The sequence below is a fragment of the Halichoerus grypus genome, chromosome 4 (genome assembly GCF_964656455.1).
Source record: "Halichoerus grypus chromosome 4, mHalGry1.hap1.1, whole genome shotgun sequence".
NCBI lineage: Eukaryota > Metazoa > Chordata > Mammalia > Carnivora > Phocidae > Halichoerus > Halichoerus grypus.
In genome coordinates this window covers 78882736-78903112 of record NC_135715.1, presented here as the reverse complement: position 1 = coordinate 78903112, position 20377 = coordinate 78882736, and the positions used below count along the sequence as shown (strand labels likewise).

At 46.2% G+C, this 20377-nt stretch overlaps 1 protein-coding gene across 3 annotated transcripts in view; it reads right to left on the bottom strand.

The window, feature by feature from the left end:
• Positions 1-14833: 14833 nt before the first annotated feature.
• Positions 14834-20377, bottom strand: part of CRYL1 (crystallin lambda 1) — a 133859-nt gene continuing 128315 nt past the window's right edge. For all 3 annotated transcript variants that reach the window (XM_036121741.2, XM_036121742.2, XM_078070597.1), the window contains 2 exons: positions 15774-15880; positions 14834-15407 (listed from right to left, as the gene is read on the bottom strand). In XM_036121741.2, coding sequence (XP_035977634.2) covers positions 15294-15407; positions 15774-15880 — 221 coding nt within the window. In that variant the 3' untranslated portion in view covers positions 14834-15293. The remainder of the gene's footprint in view (positions 15408-15773; positions 15881-20377) is intronic.

Sequence of the window (20377 nt, the reverse complement as noted above, 5' to 3'; positions counted from 1 at the left end):
CGCCCTCAGGGAGCTGATTTTCTATAAGGAGGATCAGAAAATAAAGCTAATGCATGAACTACACATCAAAGAGTTTCACGAGCACCAGGCAGAAAATAAACAGGGTATCATGACAGAGAATGCAGTGAGCTCACTGGAGCTCAGGGCATCAGGGAAAGCCTCTCTAGAGAGAGAACATCTGAGCTGAGTCCAGAAGGATAAGAAGGAGCCATCCATGTGAACAGTAAAAAAATGTTCTAGGCAGAGAGAGACCAGCACAGAGCCTGAGGGCCAGGAGAGGGAAGTGAGCAAAGACAGATCTGTAGGATTTCACAAGCCAAGGTAAGGAGTCTGGATTTTATTTTCAGTGCCAAGGGGAAGGTGCTGGAAGGTTTTTAAGCAGCATGGTATTTGATGGGCATTATTAAAGGTCACCCTAGCTGCCATGTGGAGAGCAGCTGAGAGGGAGCAAGAGTAAGAAGGCTCTCAGTCTCAGTGGGGCCCAAGGCTTCCAAGCAGGAATTTTGCTGGGGAGTGATCACCCAGGCAAGAGTGAGGACCCAAAGCATGAAAAGGGAAGGAGGTGGAAGCCAGAGCCACTGGTACCCTGTGCTCTACCCGAAGAGCCTTCTGAGGAGCCTAGTGAGGTGTTTCAGAATCATCCAGGGAAGGAAAGGAGAAGCACGAACTGATGTGTCCCAGCCCTCCTTTGGTCAATGGCGGCCCCACAAGGGTTGGCCTGCACGAGTGCTGAAGGGGCCTCCAGGGCATCTCCCCTGTGGTCAGCACAGGCCCAGAGCAGGAAGAGGGGGATGCAGAGCCGGCAGGGCAGGGGCACTGGCTGCAGCCTGCATGGAATCGGTGTCCCTGTCCTAGGGTGACAGCAGGGGCTGCAAGAATTTAGAGCAGTGCAAGGAGGGGTCCAATGCTCCTTGAGACAGTCCAGGAATTGACAATGTGGGGAGTTCTTCTAGAAGCTGAGTTGTGGTTCTAGTGGGATGTCTAGGCAGGAGCATGACCCCAGTCATAGGGAAGGAAGGGTAGCAAAAGGTGGGTCCCAGAATGAATAAAGCCCAGGCCTGTGGATTGTCCCCTGGGGTTAGTCAAGGAAACTGAGGTAGAAGCCTCAGACTGGGCAGCCCTGGGGAGAGTTAGGGGCAGTTGAAGCAAAGGGGGCACATTACAGCCCACGACTTCTTCCCAAGCCTGTGGTAACAAGGCTCATTCCTGACTCCCATGGCTAAGAAGGTGGGTGTCCAGTCCCTCCTTGTTGCTTGGGATTGGCTCAGGAAATAGAGGAAAGAGAGGCGGTGGGACCACCAAAGTATCACCCAGACAGGGAAACTGTACCACACTGTGAGGCAGAGGTCCCTCTTCCCCAGGCTTCAGTAACTTCCCACTCTGTGATTTTCCTCCTTCCTCCCTCCCATTTCTTCTCTGTGTCCCTCAATGGTCGCTGCATCCCCTGGCTCAGGCTCACTTCCCTGCCTATCACCTTCAGTTACGATGCTGCCTCCCCACATAATTTCAGCTACACCCATGGTTTCGCTTATCACGTAGATCCTTACGACTTCCAAGTTTGTTTCCAGCCCAGACTTCCTTTCTGATGTCCACCCTCATCCATCCCTCCCCCTGCTTGAGACCTCACTCAAATTTCATGAGCATCTCAAATGCAGTACGGCCAGAGAAAACTCAGGCCCTCTCTGGGTCCCCATCTCAGGGCAGGTCTCCATGCAAGCCACGAAAGCCTGACACTGGGCGCCATCTTCCCTCCTCACCATCCCTGTACCTGACCCATCACCAAGTTCTGTTGTCTTTCCCTTCCAAGGAATATTCCAAATATTCCATTTCTTTGTCCATCTCCATTATAGAGCTAGCATTTATGGAACTCTGCTGAACCACCATGCACAAATGCAGCTTACATCGACCAGGGAGGGACTCTGGGAGGCAGTGGACAGCTCAGCTCGGTTATCCCAACCCAGGGTGGGGGGTGGGGGAGAGTGGGCTATTTACCTGCTCTCCAGCCTGCCTTACCTGTGGGTTGAGTATGTTCCCATAGTGAGAAGAAAACTCTGCCAGAGACTCCCAAGTGATGTGGGAAACAAAGGCAAAAGAAAAAAATTAAATTTCTTTACTACTTACAGCCCACTGACAAATCCTTGAAATAGGTAGAGTGACCTTCCTCTGGGAGCTCAGCTGCCTTGATGTTACTACTTTGCTAAGGGCAAAAAGGCAATCCCCCAGGATCCTATGAGTCTACTTTAACATATAAAAATTCCTTTGGAAACTTCCTTTATCTCTACTCCCAAGATATATGTTAGCAATCATCTCCCGAGCATATGGCCCAATGATACACATCTGAAGGGTCTCATGACTGGGGTTTTATTAGATAGTAATAAATGACCTTTTCCCAATAAGAGCTAGCCCCCTCAAGGTCCTTAAAACCTTGTTTCCAAAATTCCTTAGAGATTTATGCTATCCCTAACCCCCTCCCAACTTGAAAGTATATAATGGGCCGCTCCTCATGACCCCAGTGCAGCTCTCTGCCCACAGGTCCTGTCCCCAAGCTTTCATAAAACCACCTTTTTGCACCAAAGACATCTCAGGAATTCTTTCTTGGCTGTCAGCTCCGAACCCCAACATTTCCTACAAAAACAGATACTCACAGTACGTAGCTTTCTGCATATAGATGTTAGATCCCAGGGTATGCGAGTATGTCTGCTAGAGTCAGGCACTCAAAGCATTCCCACATGACTTAGGCCGCACACAACAGTTATTTGAGGTAAGTTCTATTATTAGTTTCATTTTACAGATGAGCAAACAGAAATCCTCTCTCCCTAGCTTTGGTCCATTAGCCTGGGAAGCTTCAAGTTAATCTTCCTGTCTCAGGTCAAACAGCATTTCCTGAGAGAAGTCATCCTTGACAGCACCCTGCTACACAAACACACAGGGGACCCTAAACAAAGCGCTGTGTGACTCAGGCTGTCACAGCACACATCTCCTCTCCGACAGCACCCACCCAGTGGGTGGTTTCTGATGGCTGGCTGTGTGTTCCATGAGGGCCAGTGCATGGCGAGCCACCTGTACGTGCTTGTGGGACGTGGACATCCAAGCCCCACTGCACTCACATGCACTCAAACCATGGCAGAACATCTCTGTGCAGAACTCCACTGTTCTGGGACTTTCCATGTAGTCCCACACCCTTCAGTAAGGCCTCTCTCCTCATGTATTTTCAACCTAAAATTTTCCTAAGAATTCTGAGCCTCTTCCAACTCCAGCCCAAAGGATGGCCAGTGTAGGCTTCCAGTCATGCCCCAACTGAAGCCCCACAATACAGTCAGGGAGAAACTTGGGGCCCAGAGACCTCCTGGCCTGTAATCTTGTCTAGATATTACATGAGGGAGTGTGGCCTCTAGATACAGATTTCCTGAATTCAGATTCTGGCCCCAGCACTTCCCGGCTGTGAACATCTCAGTCTCCTACTTCAAGGCCTGTGTGAGGAATAAATGAGAAGATAGAGTGTGCACAGCATCCTGCTGAATAATGTCCATATTCAGTGAGGAAGGATCATCAAGATATGAATGTGGCCCCCCCCCCCCACCTTTCTGCCCTTTCCCTGCTCTGCTTACCTGGGAGTACAGGATCGGGATCGGGTTTGGGATCTCTGCTGAGTGAGAGTCTTACCTTCCTGCCTGCCTGGGAAAGTACAACCCAGAAGTAAATAAGGTGGAACTAGGAGAAGATTTAGGAAGAGATCCAGGAGAGCTGGCAAATGAGCAGGGCCAGGCAGCTGTGACCAGGCGGGATAGAAGTGGTTTGAGAAGTGTTGCCACCGATTCTCCTTAATATTCTTCAGTAGGTGCTATGGACCGAATTGCATTCCACCCCCCAAATTCATATGTTGAACTCCTAACCCCCAGGATGACTATATTTAGAAATAGGGCCTGTAAGGAGGGAATTAAGGTTAAATGAGGTCATAAGGGTGGGGTCCTAACCCAATAGGGTCAGTGGTCTCATAAAGAAGAGATCTCACTCTCTCTCCATGCACAAGGAGGAAAGGCCATGTGAGGACATAGTGAGAAGTCAGCTATCTGCAAGCCAGGAAGAGAGCTATCCCCAGAACCTGACCATGCAGGCAGCCTGATCTTGGACTTCTAGCCCCCAGAACAGTGAAAAATAAATGGCTGTTTTCCAAACCACTCATTCTGTGGCATTATATTATGATAGCCCAAGTAGACTAATAATATAACAGGTGAAAGTAGCAACCAGAATTTCTTTTTCCTTTTTGATTCCCTTTGTCCCTGAATTAGGTGACACGATGCAGAGACTGGGTAGGTGCCTGTGATGGTTAATTTTATGCATCAACTTGACTGGGCTAAGGGATGCTTAGGTGGTAGATCGTTATTTCTGGATGTCTCTGTGTCTGTGAGGGTGTTTCAGGAAGAGACTAGCATTTGAATCATAGATGGAGTAAAGAAGATTCTATCAACACAGTTGGGCCTCATCCAATCCATTGAGGGCCTGAATAGAACAAAAAGGTGGAGGAAGAGCAAATTTGCTTTCTTTCTGAGCTGGGACATCTGACTACTCCTGCCCATGGACATTGGCTCTCCTGACTCTCAGGCCTTCAGACTCAGACAGGATTGCACACCAATTCTCCTGGGGCTCCAACTTGCAGACAGCAGATTGAGGGTCTTCTCAGTCTCCACAATCACATGAGCCAATTCCTATAACTATTTCGGTATATTTGTACATACCCTATTGGTTCTGTTTCTCTGGAGAACCCTGCCTAATACAGCACCCCTTGACCTGAGTCATGCTCACTCTCTAGCACCATGCACTGAGCCATGAGGGACACAAGGCACCGCAGGTGCTCCTTGCCCCTGCCATTGGGAAAATAGGCCAGGGAGCAGGGATGGCATGCATGATGAGCACTGTAGGGCATTTGTCATGGTGAGTAAGCACCACCACTCTCAGGCCATCGGGCACTGTTGGAGAGAACCCTCATGTCTCCCCGGGCCCTCTCCCCCGCTGCTTCTCTGTCTGCGGCAGTCTAGCTGTTTTCATGCACTAACTGCAGCTGCTAGTAACCCAGTGCCGAGCATGTGCCCAGACCCTATAGCAAAGATGATAGGTACGATCTCAAAGAGCATGACAAGGTGCTGCAGTGACAGAACCCACCACGTGAGGTGAGTGAGACAGAGACGTGTGAGTATGGTGGGTCCATGCAGCCACACCACAACCTGAACTCAGGCCCGAGCTCCTGATCCCTGTGCTCTGTGGCTTCTCAAAGAGCCAGCTGAGCCACTGGGAAACTGTGTAATATTTATTTTGAACTGCTGTTATTGTGTGCTTGCTCTTGCGTTCTCCTGCAGCCTGCCGCTCCCTGCCTTCAGAGGGGGCTGAGTCTCTTGCACCCTGGTGGAATGAATGGTGCTCTGTCCCTTAGGCCTGAGAAATGTAACTGTTGGGCCATGTTCTTTCATCAGCCTTCACGGGGTGTGTGACCAGCCATGAGCCGGGGCACTGAGAACCGAGGGCAGACTTTCCACCCACAACCAGCCCCAGCCGCACCCACCCCAGTGTTCCTGTGGTAAGCCCTGGCGTTCCATCTCTCACAGGCCCCAAGCTCTTTTTTGTCATAAGGATCAGGACAGCAGTTTCAACCTTCAGCCTTCCCAAAGGCTGAACCACCGGCACCAAACAGGTCTGACCTGCAATTTGGATAGCAAAGGTGCTACAAGGCTTTCCACTGCACATCCCAACCACCACCAAGTCCTGTTGACTACCTCCAAAGAAACACCCAAAGCTCTCCCCCTTCCTCCCGTGCTCCCTTCCCAATCCTTGGTCCTCGCCAGCACTGGGTGGCCTGTGTTGCTGCAGGGCCTCCGACTTCCTCCTTGAGCCAGGCCTGCCTTCCCCGGTCCCTCCCAGAGTCTAATCCCACCTGCCAAAGACTTTGCACATCCTGTGAGCTAAGCATGGGCTTTACATTTAAATGGTAGGGAAAAAAATCAAAAGAACAAGAGTTCCTGATGTATGAAAGTCACATGAACTTTAAATGTCAAATGTCTGTAAGCAAGTTTTATTGGAATATAGCCACACTTATTCATTTTCTTTTACCTATGGCTGCTTTTAGGTTACAACACAGTGCGGAGTAGCTATAATAGACCCCCACAGGCATGGTATGAACTTTTACAGGAAAAGTTGGTTGACCTCTGATTCCACAGGGTTTTTCAAAATGCAAATCAACTAGACTATACCATGTCCAGAGCTTCCCACTGCATTTAAATCAAACTCTGACCTAACACACACCCCACCCCCCATCTGTGCTCCCTCCAGATCCACTCCCTCTCCCCACCATGCAGCCTGCCCTTGGCCCCCTACACCTGCTCACCTGCTTAGACCTTCACTTCCAGGTCTGGGCTCCAACTGTGATTTCTCCCCTGCAGCTCCTTCTCAGATTGGAACAGTGCTGTGTCCTTCTTGTCGTCCATGTCTTGGATAGGCCTTCCCAAGCATCCAGCAGGAAGCAGACATTGGGCACACACTATCCTATCACTTGATTTCATTCTCTGATCAGCACTTTCCATTATCTGGCATTTCATCTGTTTATCCACTTAGTTACTCTTTTTTTTTTACTGCCTCCTTCATTTAGAACATAAGCTCCATGAAAGTAGGGACCTGGTCTTGTTTCAAGAGGTATCCCCAGGGGGCACCCGGGTGGCTCAGTCGGTTAAGCATCTGCCTTCAGCTCAGGTCATGATCTCAGGGTCCTGGGACTGAGCCCCACATCTGACTCCCTGCTCAGCAGTAAGCCTGCTTTTCCCTCTCCCTCTGCCCCCCCCCCACCCCTGCTTGTGCTCTCTCTGTCAAATAAATAAAAATTGTTTAAAATCTTAAAAAAAAAAGAGTTATCCCCAAGATGTAGGACAGTAGAACCTCAGGGGCTGTTGAAGGGTAGGCGATGACAACAGTGAGCTGGCAGGTGTGCAGCCAAGTCCTGGGGGACCACACAGCTCTATACAGAGAGGGCATCCCTACGCATCGCTGGGCTTGGGCTCCCCATGGTAGACAGCCAGCTCTGGCTCCGCAGGACCATTCAACAACTTACAAACACTGTCCATATGTGAAACTGTCCACATGTGGGCCTGTCCACATGTGACACCAGATGGGAGGACACCAGAGGTCATCTCTTCTATGCTCTGGTTTTGATGGCCATATGGAAGTCCCCATAGCAGACAACTCATGTTAACCACATTGAGCTTTTTAATGTAAAAATAACATGTATGTATACTAAAAGTCATAGTATAAAGAAAACCATAAAGAAGAAATTTAAAATCATCCCCTAAATAACCAACCTTAGCATTTTGGTATACTTCTTTTAGGGTGTTTTCTGTGTAAATATCCTTATGTGAGCTAATGACCTATTTTCCTTCCTTGAGAGATCAAGGCTCTCTTTCTATATTAGAAAGAACTAGATTGACCTATCTTAAAGGTTTCAAGAAACTGGCATAACATCTCTTTCCTCAGTAAGAAGCTCCAGTGTTACCAACATTTTCACATTAATTGACTTTAATTAATTGATTATTGAAGCATCCGTGCGTCACAGGGATTAGTCCCACCTGGTCATGGTATATGATCCCTTTAATGCTGAATTTGGTTTGCTAGTATTTTGTTGAGGACTTTTGCATCTATGTTCATCAGGGATATTGGGCTGTAGTTTTCTTTTCTTTAGTGTCTTTGTCTTTCAGTATCAGAGTAGTACTGGCCTCATAAAATAAGTTTGAAAGTGTCCCCTCCTCTTCAATTTTTGGGAAGAGTTTAAAAAAAAGTGGTGTTAGTTCTTGAAATGTTTGGTAGAAATCACCAGTGAAGCCATCTGGTCCTGGGCTTTTCTTTGTTGGGAGGTTTTTTCATTACTGATTCGATCTCCCTACTAGTTATAGGTCTGTTCAGATTTTCTATTTTATCATGATTTAGTCTTGATAGGCTGTATGTTTCTAAGAATTTATCCAATTATTCTAGGTCATCCAATTTGTTGACATATAATTGTTCACAGTTAAACATTAAATAGTAGTCTTGGGACGCCTGGGTGGCTCAGTCTGTTAGAGATCTGCCTTCGGCTTGGGTCAAGATCTCAGGGTCCTGGGATAGAGTCCCACATTGGGCTCCCTGCTCAGCGGAGAGTCTGTTTCTCCCTCTGCCTGCCACTCCCCCTTCTTGTGCTCTCTCTCTCTGACAAATAAATAAAATCTTAAAAAAAAACCAGTAGTCTCTTTTGATCCTTTGCATTTCTATGACAACAGTGGGTTTTGTTTTGTTTTGTCTTTTCTTGGAAACATCTTTATTGCAAGTGTTTTTAAACACTTCTCTATAGGCATTTCAGAATGGGCATGACTTGGATTGTCTCCTCTTTCATTTCTGATTTTGAGTTTTCTCGCTTTTTTCTTATTCTAGCTAAAGGTTTATCAATTTTGTTAATCTTCTCGGAAAACCAACTCGTTTTCATTGGTCTTTTTCTATTGTTTTTCTAGTCTCTATTTCATTTATTCTTGCTCTAATCTTTTATTATTTCCTTCCTTCTTCTAACTTTAGGCTTAGTATTTTGAGTTTTCTCTCTTTTTTTCTTAGTCTAGCTAAAGGTTTATCAATTTTGTTAATCTTCTCAGAAAACCGACTCTTAATTTTGTTGGTCTTTTTCTATTGTTTTTCTAGTCTCTATTTCATTTATTCCTGCTCTAATGTTTATTTCTTCCCTCTTTCTGCTAACTTTGGGCTTAGTTTGTTCTTTTTTTGAGTTCCTTTAGGTGTAAAGATAGTTTGAGATATTCTCTTTTTTTTAATGGTGGCATTTATTACTATAAACTTCCTTCTTAGTACACTTTTACTGAATCCTATAAGTTGTACAGATGACATGATCTTATATGTGAAAAAAAAAACCCTAAAGATTCCATAAAAAAACTATTAGAACTAATAAGCAAGTTCAGTAAATTTGCAGGATACAAAATCAACATATCAAAATTAGTATTGTTAGTGTATTTCAAAACACTAACAATGAACTATCTGAAAAGATTTAAGATAAAAATCTCCTTTATAATAGCACTGAAAAGAATAATATACTTAGGAATAAACTTAATCAAGGAAGTGAAAGACTTGTGCACTGAAAAACTCCAAAATATTGATGAAAGAAATTTAAGAAGACACAGAAAAATGAAAAGGTAGCCTGTGTTCATGGATTGGAAGACTTATTATTGTAAAATGTCCATTCTACCCAAAATAATATACAGATTCAATGCAATCTCTATCAAAATCTCAGTGGATTTTTTTCTACAGAAATAGAAAAAACAATCCTAAAATTATTATGGAACCACAAGAACCCACCCCGAATAGCGAAAACAATCTTGAGAAAAAAGAACAGAGCTGGAAAAGCCATAATTCTTGATTCCAAAATATATCACAAAGCTACAGTATTTAAAACAGTATGGTACTGGCATAAAGACAGACATAAAGACTAATGGAACAAAATAAAAGGCCCAGAAATAAACTGACACATATATGATCAACTGATCTTCAACAAGGGTGCCAAGACCACACAATGGGGAAAGGACAGCATCTTCAACAAATGTTATTGGGAAAACTGGACATACACATGCGAAAGAATGAAATTAGACCCTTATGACACAAAAATCAATATGAAATGGATTGAGAACTTAAGTATTCTGAAAAGACCTGAAACTATAAAACTCCTACAAGAAAACATAAGGGGAAAGCTTCATAACACAGGTCTTGGCAATGATTTCATGGATATGACACCAAAAACACAGGAAACTATAGACAAGTGGGACTACATTAAACTAAAAGCTTCTGCACGGCAAAGGAAACAAATCAACAGAGTGAAAAGGTAACCTATAGAATGGAAGAAAATATTTGCAAACCAAAATCTGTTAAGGAATTCATATTCAAAAATGTAAGAAGCTCATACAACTCAATAATACAAAACAAATAATTTGATTTAAAAATGGGTAGAGGAACTGAATAGACATGTCTCCAAAGACAGGCCAACAGGTCTATGAAAAGATGCTCAACATCACTAATCATCAGGGAAATACAGATCAAAACCACAATGAGATATCACCTCATTCCTGCTAGAATGGCTTTCATCAAGAAAAAAAAAATGACAAGTATTGGCAAAAATGTGGAGAAATTAGAACTTTTGTGCACCTTTTGTGGGAATGTAAAATGGTGCAGCCGCTATGAAAAACAGCATAAAGTTTTCCCAAAAATTTAAAAATAGAACTATCCTATGATCCTGCAATCCCCACTTCTGGGTATTTATCTAAAGAATTGAAATCAGAATCTCAAAGAGATATTTGCACTCCTGTGTTCATTACAGCATTACTCATAATAGCCAAGACGTGGAAACAACCCAAATGTCCATTGACAGGCGAATGGAAAGAAAATGTGGTATACACATACATCAGAATATTATTCAGCCTTAAAAAGAAGGAAATCCTGCCAATATGCTACAACATGGATCAATCTTGAGGACATTATGCTAAGTGAAATAAGCCAGTCACAAAGATAAAAATGTCGTAATTCCACTTATGTGAGGTATCTACAATAGTCAAACACATAGAAGCAGAGAAAATGGCAGTTGCCAGGGGCTGCAGGAGGGAGAAATGGGGAGTTGCTGTTCAATGAGTGTAAAGTTTCAGTTATGCAAGATGAGTAAGTTCTAGAGATCCGCTATACAATACTGTGCCCGCAGTTAACAATACCATACTGTACGCTTAAAAATTTAAGAAGGTAGATCTCATGCTAAGATACAAAGTATTCTTACCAAGCAAAAAAAAAAAAAAAAAAAAAAAGGCTCTCTGGCTTCCCACCTTGTGCAAAGAAAAAGCCAGTCTTCATCTTGGCCTTCAAGAGCCCCCCCTCCCCTGTGCCTCATCTCTGACCGCTGCCTCCCTCCTGGCACCGAGCGACGTGGACCCCAGCCTGAGCCCTGGCTGTGCAGGCGCAGCTCCCACTGCGTGGCCTTTGCACTTCTGTCCCTTCTCCCTGCGGCGTCCTTCTTTTCTGTATTGCTCCATGATTCTATCCCTCACTTCTTTTAGGTCTCTGCTCAAATGCTATGGTCTGATCAACCCTTCCTTGATTACTTCCCTAATGCGTGCACACTGACACCCATGTGCGTGCGCACGCACACACACACACACTACCTGTACTCCCTATTACTCTCCTCTGCTTTATTTTCAGCTACATAACTGGTCCCCTTCCGACATATTCTGTAGTTTGTCTATTGATGGGTTTGTGTTTGTTCTCTCCCACTAGAACTACAGTATAAGCTCGAGACCAACAGGTGGTATTTGCCTGTTTCATTTATTAGTGCATCCCCAACTCTTGAAACAGTACCTGGCACACAGTAGATGTTCAATAAATGTTTGATTGATGAATCAGTTGAAAATGAATGAAACTGGCATTCTGGTGTTTACTTTAGTCTTGTGAGCCTTATGAGCATGAGAAAAATCATCTTATAATTCATCAACTACACGTGCACTAACAAAATAGTTTCTGTACCTCCAAACTGAGCAAGAACCAGCCACGAATCATAGGGACTCCACTGCTAGCCCAGTCTCGGACATCTTTCTCTGACTTCCACGGGAACAATATATGGTCTCTATTCTTTGGCAGCCGGTACCTCCTCCAGTCCTGCAAGAGTGCTAAGCTGCTAAACTGAAGCAGGAGGAACCAGGAGACCATTTGGATCCTCGTGTGCACGGCAAGTAGACTGGGCCTTTGGGAAGGAAGGCATCTGGAAGCAGAGACCAACGAGCAAGGAACTGTGTGAACACCGCACTGTGGATGGAGACTGACAGCTTTGCCATTCAGAGAAAATGACTCAGAAACCAGTCAGGACAATACCCGCTTGGGCTAGTGCTTCCAGTTAATTTCTTCTTTTCTAATGATAACTCACCATGCAGAAACCTGGCAAACACTTCCGATGAAGGCTAACATCCCCAGGGATGCCATGTGACTATCACGTAGCCCCTGATACGGTGTGACAAGAAGAGTTCTTCACCTCTGGGGCATTCTTTCCAAAGCCTAATCCCGGTCTGAGCATGAGAAAAACACCAGACAAACCCAGACTGGGGATATTCTGCAGAAAACCTGGCCAGGGCTCTGTCAGGGTCACGAAAAGCAAGGCCAGACTGAGAAACTCACAGACCGGAGGTGACTGAATGAATGCGGTGTCTTGGATGGGCTGCTGGAACAGAAAGAGATTGCTCATGGGAAAACTGGTCCATGAATTATACACTTGCTAAACTCACCAAAGCAAGCAAGCCCCTCGAAAGCCAGCCCACCAGGACGACGAACTGAAAAGCAGAAGCTGCTCATTTGTAAGCCTTACGGTGTATCTCTGAGACCTCTGTGTGCGGCTGTGCTCACCTACCTGTCCTCCTTTGGGTCCCCGTCGGACCAATTCCTGGCTCTGTCCCGTTTCCAGGGCTGCATCCTGCCTTCCTTCCAGACCACAGACATGCTCTCTGCCGCTCTCAAGATGGAACATTGTCATTTTTTCAGCCCGCGGCTGTGAATGAACACACAGGCTCTCTCGTCACTGTCGTGGCCAATCCCTTGTGTCGCCCCTTCCTCGTCCCACACTGTGACGGCTATAGGCAGAGCCCGAGTGTACCTCTGCTGCATGGCCCAACAGCACAGGTGGGAAAACAGAATTCAGACGCATATATGAATGTGCCCCCGGACTGCCCCCACTTCTGTCTTCCACGCTCACGACACCCAAGGGACACCAGGGTGCCTCTGCCTTGCTGCTCCTCGTACTGGCCTGCAGCTTTGGGCCGAATGGCTCCCTTGGCCACATTTCCTGGAATTCCCATGGCTCATTGGTGCTGTGAAACCAACAGGCCACATAGGACATCCACCAACACCCCACATCCCCCAGTGAGGTCATCTTCTTAGCAGGGACTCCAAACCTGGGTCCAGAGACTCTGGCGGCCTCCACGGGCCCATGAAGAGAAGGACCGAGACAGGCCGTGAGAACAGTGTGGCAATTCTGGGAAGACAGGTGGGCGGGTGGGGTATGTTGAAAGGAAAGGAGTGGGAGCCAGAAGCTGGAGGGAAAAGCGAGGGCTTGACTTGCTCAGTTCACAACCCTGCCAGCAGGTCACAGAGTGACGGGTTGAGTCAGCAAAGTTCAAGGAGCATCTAAAACTCAACCAGAGTTTTCAAGGCTGAAAACGTCCTTCACGTCTTGCTACATTCTCTTTCTTAGTGAAGTTTAATACGTGAGACATTCAGATTTCCTGCCCCTTCTTCCTAATTTCCTTATTTTATAAAACAGCATGGATATGTGCGTAGGTGCCAGAGCGGCCAACGTAGGAAGCTCTGGGGGCCCCCTTCTCAGGTCAGTGATGGCTGTCAGTTCTACCCGCAGGATACTTCCCGAGTTCACTGCCTTATCAGCCCCTACCTGGACCACAACAGCCTCCGCCTCCAGTTCAGTCCCTTCTGTTGTCAGAAGGGACTTTCTGAAATCCCAAGAGGACAGGGCCACTCACAACCTGCAGACCGTTTAGGTTCCCCAGCGCTTTAGGTGAGGGCTACACACTGGTATGAGCCCAGTGCTCTTCAGCACCTGAATCTGGGCCCAGCAGCCATCCACAGAGCTCTCTTTTCGGGTGCAGGGAACCACCCCCTTCCCGGGGCACCCAGCAGCCTTCTCCACTCTGCTCCCTCTGCCAGGAAGGCTTGCTGACTCTCACCTGTTACTCAAGACCCGGCTCAAAGGCTGTCTCCTGTGAGACCTTCTGGGGCACACCCAGGGGTGGTGAGTTATGGTCTCCTGGATATATGATCCTCTGGGGCACTATCGTATTTTATGCTACTAGTCTGTTGTCTTACAGTAAACTTCTGAAAGGCAGGGACTACGTGCTTGATATCACAGCTGCTCAAAAGATGTTGTCACCTAAATGAGTGTGATGGATGAGTGTATGTGCACACAGAGCCGGAATAGCGACTTCCACACAGTTCCTCACTGGGGACACTGGTTCTCACAACACCATAGCCTTGAAAAGGCTTCTCCCTACTGGGTGAAGCTGGGAAGCTGGTCACCTGAAAGCGAAAGGCTGGAGTGTCCCTGGGCTGGGAGCTGTCAGAGAGCCCTGTGGAAGCATCCTGTGATCTAAGCTACTGTGACATGCTGGCCTCACGGAGGGTGGGGGTATCTGTACTATTATTTGCTAGAGTATTTGAGGAACTAATACTAGGACAAGACTCCATGTCAAAGAAGATAATTGGGTGTTGGGTTAAACAGGTATATTTACTGTAGAATTTCGGAGCCTTTAATTTCCTGTAGACACGTGAGTGCCCAAGAGTGGGGCGGTGGGAGGAGTTTCCCAAACACATCTGGCCATAGGGCCCCAGGGTACTCACTGTGGAATCCACTTTGGGAAACACTAGCCCAAATTGGCGGATTTTTACTGAATGGCTGACAAAGGACCCAGAAGAAAGTTTTTGCTTATTCACTCATCATGGTCACTCTGAAATATGTCAATCATCAGAATCAAACACTGTCTTTCTTGGGGCACCTGGGTGGCTCAGTCGTTAAGCTGAGTCGTTAAGCTGAGCCTTTGGCTCAGGTCATGATCCCGGGGTGCTGGGATCGAGCCCCGCATCGGGCTCCCTGCTCGGCAGGAAGCCTGCTTCTCCCTCTCCCACTCCCCCTGCTTTGTGTTCCTGCTCTCCCTCTCTGTCAAATAAATAAAATAGTAAAAAAAAAAACAAAAAAAACCACTGTCTTTCTCAGACAGACCAGAAGAAAAAGGACATCTTTATGCAATCAAAAATTTTTATTCCGAAGAGGCCATTAACAAAATGAAGGTAGGTGCCTCATCAATGCAGGGCCACAGGGTACTCAGAAGCGGATTGGAAAATAATTACAAAACTACTTTGCTACAGATTAAAATAAACATGAAACCACAATCATTGGCTACAAAACGTAGCCACACAGAATCACACTGAAAATAGAAGGTAAAAATCTTCAGACGATTTGCTCTCTTGTTTGCCCAGGTGGCAGGGAGTCGACAGCCCTGGGAACCCAGGGCAGCTGTGACACCCAAGGCCAGGGCATGATCAGAAGACCCCACAGCCCCACGGCTGTGGCCTGCCAGAGGGAGGAGGTCTCGTTCCGAATCTTTGGGAAGGCAACCTGGCTTCCCACTCTTTCAGAGAGGCTGGATTAAGTGCTTGTAATTCCGCCAACAAGGACTCCCACTGAAGAAGGACGGTAGCTACTGGGACTGCATCTGCCTTTTCAACTTGGCAAGTCTCAGAAGACACTCATCCCTCCACTGCCTTCTGGCAGCTAAGTGCTCTGGATCATCAGGAACTTTCACACACATGGCCTGGGAATAGGAAACGAAATGAAATGAAAAGGAAAGGAAATGAAAGAAAAAAACCAGAGCACGAAGAGGAACTCATTTACCAGGAGAGTAATTGTTCCTATTTATGCAAACTGTGAATTTGCTTTCGAAGACAAAAGCTTAGGAAACCCTCAAGTAACTAACTTTCCAAATCCACAGAGGCCTACAGCTCCTCTAAGACAATCAAGATGAGCTACCCGTTCATTGGTCACCTATGACCATGACAGGACTGTGGACAGGCAAAGTTAGGAATGAGGAACCACCAAAATCAAAGGCAAAGACTCTGGCTACAAATAAAACCTCACCCGTGGCTCGGCCAGCACAATTCTCTACAAGGAGTCTACGTACCTGATTAACTTTTTCAATTGTGGCCCCGGAAAAGTCTGGAATGGGTCCAAAAGTCTTTAGGACACGTTGCATGCCTTCACTGTATTTGTCACAGTAGCTTAACATACCTGAAATCATATGAAAACAAGAATCCACAATATCAGCAACAACACTATGTGACTCCAAACTAAGAAATCTGTTCAGAGGGTCTCACCCTAGGTCAGATTACTACATTCCTTTCCTCCTGCAGATGAAGAAAAGGTGCAGGGGGGACGGCCACCTCGGTCAGCCGGCACTGGGGAATGAGCATCCTCACGAACGTCACTACTCAAGCTTTCCATCAGATCCTAAAATCCTAAAAAAACGATGGGACCCTGGGGCCTCTGTCAGTGCATCTCATGGACTCTCAGGTGGGCCTGTGTTCCTGCACTGATTGGACAAATATCACATGAAGTCCTGTTTTCATCAAAAATGTCTCCTTCAACAATGTGTCTACAAGGTTACTTGTGTCAATGGCTTGAATGCATTTTCTAAGAACCAAAGATGTCAAAGCTCCATCAAATCTGTCTCCCATTTCACTCTTACTCCATGAGTTCTAGTTACCACTTTATTAGGTGTCTACCAGGCAGCAGGTTCCTTAACACAGGCCATATTTCTCGCAGAGGCAGGCCCCACGTGTGGACCTCAGCTTTGGCCAGCGGACGGGAGCCCCGTCACCCGCGCCCCGGGTCGTCTGTCCCTGGCTGCGTGCACCGCTCTGCAGTGCTTCTGCGGCTTCAGGGCCTCTGGGAAGCCAGTGTCTCGGGTCCTGAGATAGAGCCCTCGCGGTCTGACAGAGAAACACCTGAAAAGGAGGCTTAGCCTGGAAGGGGAAGGGAGGGAGAAGCCGTTGTGGTCTGCATGAGGCCGAAGCTCCTATTTTCTGTTAGAATCACAGACGTGCCCAGAGGAAACACCAGTCAGGCTGCACCGCCTCCCGAGTGGCCAGGCCTGCCCTGACCCGCTCTGCCCTGCAGACAGCGGAGCTCCTCTCGCGCTCCTCCCCCGCCCCTGCCTCAGGAGGCAGCCGAGGCCGGGCCGGTGCAGGCGTGCACTTGGACATGAGTCAGCTTAGAAGCCGGGCCCAGGTACATGGAGGAGGCGTCTCCAAGTCCTGGGCCCCGCTGGGGACGGGCTGAGCTGCAAGCAGTTCTGCCTTTGGCCCATTTCCAACACTTTTCAAAGCCAGAAAGACTCAGCGGTTAGTCAGTTAGGCTAAAAAGATAACAAGGGAACAAATGAAATTGTAGAAATTGCAGAGATCCCAGAGCTTGGCTCTCACCTACCCCACGAAACTGTGTACGATTAACTTAAAATAAAAATGACCACCACTGGATATTCTTTTTAAAAAAGCAAAAAACCAAAAAACAGCTTCTTTGGGGTTTAGTTTTGGTGGACCTACACTGATGTGAAAGCCTAAAATCACTCGGTGTCAATTTTATTTGGCTCAAATAGTTTTCTTTCTCTTTCAGTGTGCTAAAATCAAATCCAATTCCCTCTTAGAAGAGAAACTGTTTTGAAGGGTAAACATTTCAAACATACCAACCCTTCTGATGTTAGCACCTACAATGAAGTGGTGGATACTCTCTTTTTAAAATAAAGAGTTTTGGGGCGCCTGGGTGGCTCAGTCATTAAGCGTCTGCCTTCGGCTCAGGTCATGATCCCAGGGTCCTGGAATCAAGCCCCGCACTGGGCTTCCTGCCCGGCAGGAAGCCTGCTTCTCCCTCTCCCACTCCCCCTACTTGTGGTCCCTCTCTCGCTGTGTCTCTCTCTCTGTCAAATAAACAAATAAAATCTTTAAAAAAAAATTTTTTTAAAAATAAAAAATAAAATAAGGAGTTTCAAAAATTAAATAAATAAATAAATAAGGAGCTCGGTTTCATTTAACGTAAGCGTAACTTCACAATTCAGAATTTGGGAAGGCTCCCTAACTGTTCCAGCCCTGGCCAGTTATCCTGAATGGCTTCGCATTTCTGGAACCCAGAAAACAAGCTTTACATTTATTTCCTTTTGGAAATTAAATATTTACATCGGTCTATCCATTTGTTTATTCGAACTAAAGGTAATAAAATCTAGACACAAATACAGTTTATTCCTTTTGGGGGAGCAGAGACGCAAGAATCGCGTAAGCTGTAAAGCTATTACATGAGAAGAAAACAGGGAAGACTCAGGGTAGCTGCGGAGTCCTCTCTTGCACTGGAAACGGAAGCTCCTTGGCTCCACAGATACCCTGGCAGGAACCAACTCCACCTGCTGCTACGTGCGCGGCAAGAAACCACAGGATTCAATTCCTGTACCACATGTCACTTCTGGATTACTTTACATCTTCTGAATGAGTGGTCACCTTTCACTGTCCCTGTGAAGTCCATTTTTATCTCCCAAGGGCTTTTGAGAACTTTTTTCCCTACTGCCTTTTATAAAATTTGTAGTTTTAAAGAGCATTTATTCCTTCAGAATGGAATACAATATGGTAAAAAGCCTAAAATACATTTCATAACTTCTCCCATCTTGCTCAGGAAATGAATTATAGTTTCACTCTTACTAATATAAAAACACTTTCTATCACATACACTCAGGCTCTTGGGATAAACAGCCTCGTTGTTTGTGGTGCAGCCAAGGATCCAAGAGAGCAGGTGTGTGCAGACCCTCCCACTTCATCTGTAGAGAAGCCGGACACCCTTAGGAGGGCTCTCCTACTTGCCCAAAATACAAGTTCATGGTGACTTATAGTCAAGATCTAAACTGTGCCTTACTATTTACAATGTTCCGGGACATTTATCACTGTCACTGTTACTTGTAACATTTCTTCTTCCATTAGAGAAGTATTAAAAGGAGGATTTTACTTGATCTCCAACAATAATTTTGGCTTCTGTACACTATGAACGGAGAATTGAGTGGCAATCATTCCACAATACCAATTTCACCAGAAGTGTCAAGGAGAAAAAAACCACTTCACCTTTTATCTGGCTGCTAATGTGTCCTTCCTTTATATTACTATGAAATTTGGCCTTCCCCTAGATTTTTTCTTCTACACTTCCTTGTCCCTTGTTCCCCCGTACAATATACTTCCCCAAACTCTCTAGAGCTTAGCTTTTTAGAAGACTTTGAACCTGATTTCTTAAGAGATGCTTATATGGAATAAGAAAAAATGGAGGAGGAACTGATTCTCATGAGATCAGACTTAGCTTATCTTGCTGCTTTCTAACTTGGAATTCTTTAGTTGTGAGCCCCCAGAGGCAAGACAGTGTGCTTTCTTGACCCTTCAGCACAACCATGGTGGGCGGATAGGCAGAGAGCCTTCCTCGGTTTGCGTTTACGGAGCAGGCACGCAGCCCCGCTGGACCGTGGAAGCGGCCACCGTGACAGGCTCTGCAAGTTCAGTTTCTTGGAGAGCCCTAACTGCTACCCACACCAGAGGAGTCTGGTTTTCTCGTAGCGTATAAACCCACACCTACGTGAATTCACCTGCTTTCAAGAGACAGAGTTTCACAGAACTTATTAAGGAAGATCAAACAGGCCCCAAAGCACAGAGCAACATAATCTAATTCCCACCTGAGCGAGTGAGACCTCACCTGAGGTCAGGGAGGCGAGGTGGGTGGAGACAGAAACCTCCCCGGGACCCTTTAACTCCTGAAAGTCCCAGTGCTAGCAGCTCACCTGTTTCACTGAAAATAACAGCCAAACCCACCACGCAGGCATGTCGATTAGTTAGAAAAAAAAGAGAGAGAGAGAGAGAAAGCATCTACACACAGGAGGAAATTTTAAGAGGCAGGATGGTAAACATTCGCTTTGACTGGAGGGGATTTCCAGAGGCTGCCGATTCGAGACAGTCATTCGCCAGGTAGAAGTAAACCCAGGAGGCGCCCAGAATGCTGCCAGGTATAACACGGAGCAGTTCTGTTTGCTGAACTAATGGTCTAAGAGCTTAGCAAAGACACAAACCAAACGGTTAAAGTCTGGAGATTTCACCATTCTATTGCAAAAATGTCCTACCGTGTATTCATTCTGTATTTCTTTTTGGGAGAGTTAAAAGAAAAAACTGTAAGATTAGTGAATAAAAAACAAGACCGAACTCTGTATGAATATAACACCGATTAAGGGACTTCATCTGTGTCAGCCATCCAGCCAAGCATTTCCATCTGGCTTCATTCTCACACCACCCTTGTGAGGTGGGCACTGTGGATATCCCCATTTTACAGGTGGGGGAACCCACTTGCACAAAGCTAGTTAGCTTGGAAGGCAGGGAAGCACCCAGGCTGACTGGCCCTACTGACCAGATCCCCCATTCTAGAGCCTGTCCTTCATGGGGGTTGCCTTTAAAAAGCAGCCAAAAGGCAAAGTCGGCATGCTGGCCTCCAGCTTTTCAGGTGCCATTTTATTAGATTAAAAACAGATGCTAAAATAGTTTTACCACTTCTAGATAAACTGTAGCTTTAAGACTAATAACCAGCCTTAACCTGAGATGCTGGCTTTATGAAAACAACATCAGAAAAAAAAGAACTCTCCCTCTCCCCCCCAATCTTGATATATTCTGGATGACACTGTGAGGAATAATGAACATTTCCATTGGTTCCAAGCCAGATCTT